Raw genomic sequence first — 3,826 nt, 5'->3', positions numbered from 1 at the left:
GAGGGGGGAGGGGAGGGGGGAGGGGAGGGGGGAGGGGGGCTCGACTGGGGGCCTGCCTGCAATTGACACTCAGAAATGAATCTTGCCTTTCCCCCTCCAAGTCTCCCAGGGCTCCTATGATTCCCAAGTACCAAGTCCTCAGTGTGATGTTCAAGGACACTGAGCTTCCCACTACTGTATATCAGGCACTGGCATGGATTAATTTCCTTAATCACAACAACCCAGTAAGGTGGATATTATGACATCCCATTTTTATAGCTGGGGACAATGAGGCATGGAGAGGTTTAGTAACTCCTCCAACATTGCACAGCTGGGAAGGGGCAAAGCTAGGATTTGAACCTGGGCCATCTAGCTGGAGGATCTCCTTGCTTAATCATCATGCTGTACTGCCTCTGGAAGTGAGGACCTCCCTGAGGCAGTGACTTTTGAAGTGGTAGCTTAGAACAGTTCAGGCAGAATAATAACTCCTACATTACAGGGTGGGTGTGAACACCCAGTGAGGGCTTAGGGTGGTGCTCAGCACTCAGCAAGATGCTCAGAAAATATGAGCTTAAAAAGGGATTAAGGAAGATTTTACAGAGGCAATGCTGAGTAGGGTTTTGAAGGGTATATAGGAGTCTTCCAGGAGGACTGGGTTAGGGGAAAGATACCAGAGGGCCCAGTAAGGACAAAAGAAGAGAAAGGCGTATACTGTGGCCTTTCTGGCTGAGTGGGACCCATGGAAAGTTGCCCTTCACCTGGAAGTTTTTCCAGACAGACCTCCCCCAGGTTTCTCCAGCTATGCCAGCCCTGACTACACTGGAAGGGCAGGGGGTGTGGATGTGAGACCCAGAACTGAGTTCCTTCCTGTTTCCAGCCTCACTTAGTACAGGCCTGGGACCCCATTCAGCTACCATTTATTAAATAGATATGCTCTGCCTCTCCTGCTCACATTCTATGTCTCCCATTTACTTGGGGAGCCAGTTCCCAACTCCCCGGCTTGGCTTGCCCTGCCTTGCTTGAACTGCCCTGCTAACCTCCTGCTGCTTCCTTCTGGACCCTGCCTCCAGCCACCCTGACTTGACCCACAAAGAGCACCTGGTTGCAGACTTCCAAGTTTTTGCACATGCTGTTTCCTGCCAGGGATGTCCTTCCTTTAGGGCCCAATGTTAAGATCTTTTTTTTCTTTTAGGCTCGTCTCAGACCTCACTGACTCCTGTGGGATCTTCTAGGTCTTTCTCACTGCCCATCCTAAGCCCTGGGGCTGGGATCCTCCTTCACCCAGCTTTGGCTCCTATCATAAATAAGAGGCCTGTATTCAGGGCTGAGGCCTCTCTGGGGTGTCAGAGAGGGCATGAGAGTGTCAGGACCTGGGAGCCGGTCTCAGTGCAGCCCTGTGAACCCCCTCCTCAAAGCAACCCTCTTCTGGCCGGCCCACCCCTGGACCCTGACTCCTGCGTGCCTGGTCACTGCTCATCTCTGTCACCCTCCAACGTGTGTCTGCCTGCTAATGAGAAGTGTGACAAGTGCTGCGGCTCGTTGAGGGGCTGCCCTGGGGCTGGGGAGCAGGAGGGGCTGGAGTGCTCTGGGCTGGCTCTCAGGAAACCTTCACCACACACCCCCCTCCCAGGCCCTTCCTCAGAAAAGACCTTGGAATATACATTTCACTGGTCCAGGACCCCAGAGCCAGAGACCTTGAAGCTGGTTGCACCCGAAAACACAGTGACAATTGGAACCTGGAGGCGAGGGAGAGACTCGGGGCCTCAGTCGCATGGGTCCCTCCCCAACTCAGACTCACAGGAGCACTGTAATGACCAGGACCCTCCAAAGAGGCATCACAGCAACACTAAGGTCATCCCCACCCGGGAAACCCCTTCCTGCCGTACCGCTATCCACCTCTGCAGGCCTTAGGGAGGGAGCTGTGGGGGCAGAGTCCTCCTCGAGACCCCTCACACCCTCTGTCTTCAGCACCCCGAACAGCGCCCAGTGCTCAGCAGGCCTGCACTAAAAATGTTTTGAATTGTGTGTCTTAATGAGGTCCTGTCTGTGATTGTCTCTGGTTGTGACTGCCTGTGTGTCTGTGGTTGTGTGTCTGAGATGGGCATGAGTGCATGCCCTGGGTCTTATGACTTAGTGTGCACGGCTGTGTCTGAGGCTGCGAGTCTGTGGTCATGTTTTGATGCCATGTGTGGTTGTGCGTCAGTGGCTACTGGTGCTCCTTGCAGACATTGTTGATGCCCCTAAGGAGGAGGGCCATTACCTGAGCACGACCAGAGACATGGCTCTGAATGCACATGCTCTCAGGGGCAGCCCATGGGCCTGCCACACAAATGCACTTCTGAGCGTGTTCAGGCTGGGGCAGAGGTGGGGGTGGGGATGGCGGTGGGGTGCATGCATATGCCTGGAGGCAGCTTTGCCTGCACTTGGGGGTCTAGGACACCCAGAACTCAGCAGACCCAAATCATGTCTGGCCCCCACACACTGGGTTGGAGTGAGCAAGGAGGCAGACCAGGGATAAATTATTACTGCTCTCATGCCCACCTTTCATAGAAGCCCTTGGAGACCAGCTCTTCCAAAACCAAAGGTGAGAACCTTCCTGCTCAACAAGACTGTGGGTGGGAGACCTGCCAGTTCCTACCTCCACCCTCTGCCCCAGCCTCAGTGGACCCCCACCTTTGCTGCCCACTCATCCCTGCCTCATTGTCAGCTGACTCTTGCCCCTGACCTCACCCACCATCCCTGTCCCTGACCTTGACCCCTACTCCTGCCTCTACCTCTGCCTCAGCCTACCCCAGCTTCTTGCCCTGTCCCCCCTCAACCAGACCCTGAGCCTCTATTGACCTCTTCCCTGACCTTGCCTCTGCCCCCACCCCTCCCAGCCTCGGCTGACCCTCACCTCTGCTCACAGTTAAGTCCACCGTGATGATTCCCAAATCCCAGAAGCTTCTGAGATGTGAACTGGAGTCACTCAGGTGTCAGCTACAGGCCCAGACCAAGGTGAGCCACCTCAGCCCCGCCCCCAGCAATTGTTCCCCCCCCCACTCCACCCCTGCTCTCACCCCCAGGCCTGGCCTCTTCCTCCAGGCTTTCGAGTTCCTAAACCACCCAGTGACCATGTTGGAGAAGGAGAGCTGCCTGCAGCAAATCAAGATCCAACAGCTTGAAGGTGAGAACTGGCCAAAGGTCAAGGTCAGGCTGGAGGCTGCTCCTATCAGGGTCAGCTGAGTCAGGCCAGGGTGAGAGAAGTTGGCTGAGTCTGGGTTCAGGACCAGAGTCTGGTCAGGGTGAGGGCAATCTGGGTTCAAAGCTGGGCTCAGGGTGTGGGTGGGGCTCAGCCAAGGTCCCACCATCTCTGTAGAGGTGTTGGGCCCCACGAGCCACCAGGCAGACAAGGAGAGACACAAGTGGGACGTGGAGGAGGGACAGCAGGAGCTATATGAGGCCCTGGCTAAAGGCCTGCAGGGGCTGCAGAAGACCCTGCATGACGAGGAGGTGCAGCGGGCCTGTACCACCCGCTGTCTACAGCTGTTGGCGCAGGAGATCCGAGACAGGTGGGTGTTGCCAGGAGGGAGGCTGTGGGAGGGAAGGGAGGCCAGGGAGAGGGAACCACAGGTGGGATGGGGGAAATGGGAGGGCCCTGAGTAAGGGAGTCTGGGGAGCCTTGGAAATCTTGGGGGACAAGAGTAGGGGATGGGGGAGGCAGGAGGCGGGGTGTGTGTGTGGGAGACTGGGAGGCCAGAAAAAGGGGAGACAGGAGGTGGGATGGAAAGGGAGACTGGAGGATCAGAAAGCTGGTGGGGGTGGCATGGGAAGCTGGAGGGTAGAGGAGGTCGAGGGGGGCAGAGGC

General features: G+C 56.6%; 1 protein-coding gene across 4 annotated transcripts in view; it reads left to right on the top strand.

The window, feature by feature from the left end:
• The window catches only part of CCDC159 (coiled-coil domain containing 159), a 6,377-nt gene that overhangs the window by 428 nt on the left and 2,123 nt on the right, over positions 1–3,826 (top strand). For 2 of the 4 annotated variants that reach the window (XR_008616063.1, XM_055080830.1), the window contains exons 2-6: positions 1,172–1,830; positions 2,530–2,563; positions 2,888–2,976; positions 3,064–3,145; positions 3,338–3,530. Coding sequence is in view for 3 of the 4 variants with exons in the window: in XM_055080830.1 (XP_054936805.1) it covers positions 1,172–1,830; positions 2,530–2,563; positions 2,888–2,976; positions 3,064–3,145; positions 3,338–3,530 (1,057 nt within the window). In the remaining variant the exon portion in view is untranslated. The remainder of the gene's footprint in view (positions 1–1,171; positions 1,831–2,529; positions 2,564–2,887; positions 2,977–3,063; positions 3,146–3,337; positions 3,531–3,826) is intronic. The other 2 variants (XM_028499431.2, XM_055080828.1) reach the window with 1 other exon arrangement.

Source organism: Physeter macrocephalus, chromosome 2 (genome assembly GCF_002837175.3).
Source record: "Physeter macrocephalus isolate SW-GA chromosome 2, ASM283717v5, whole genome shotgun sequence".
Classification (NCBI taxonomy): Eukaryota; Metazoa; Chordata; class Mammalia; order Artiodactyla; family Physeteridae; genus Physeter; species Physeter macrocephalus.
This window is presented reverse-complemented; position numbering and strand designations above follow the sequence as displayed.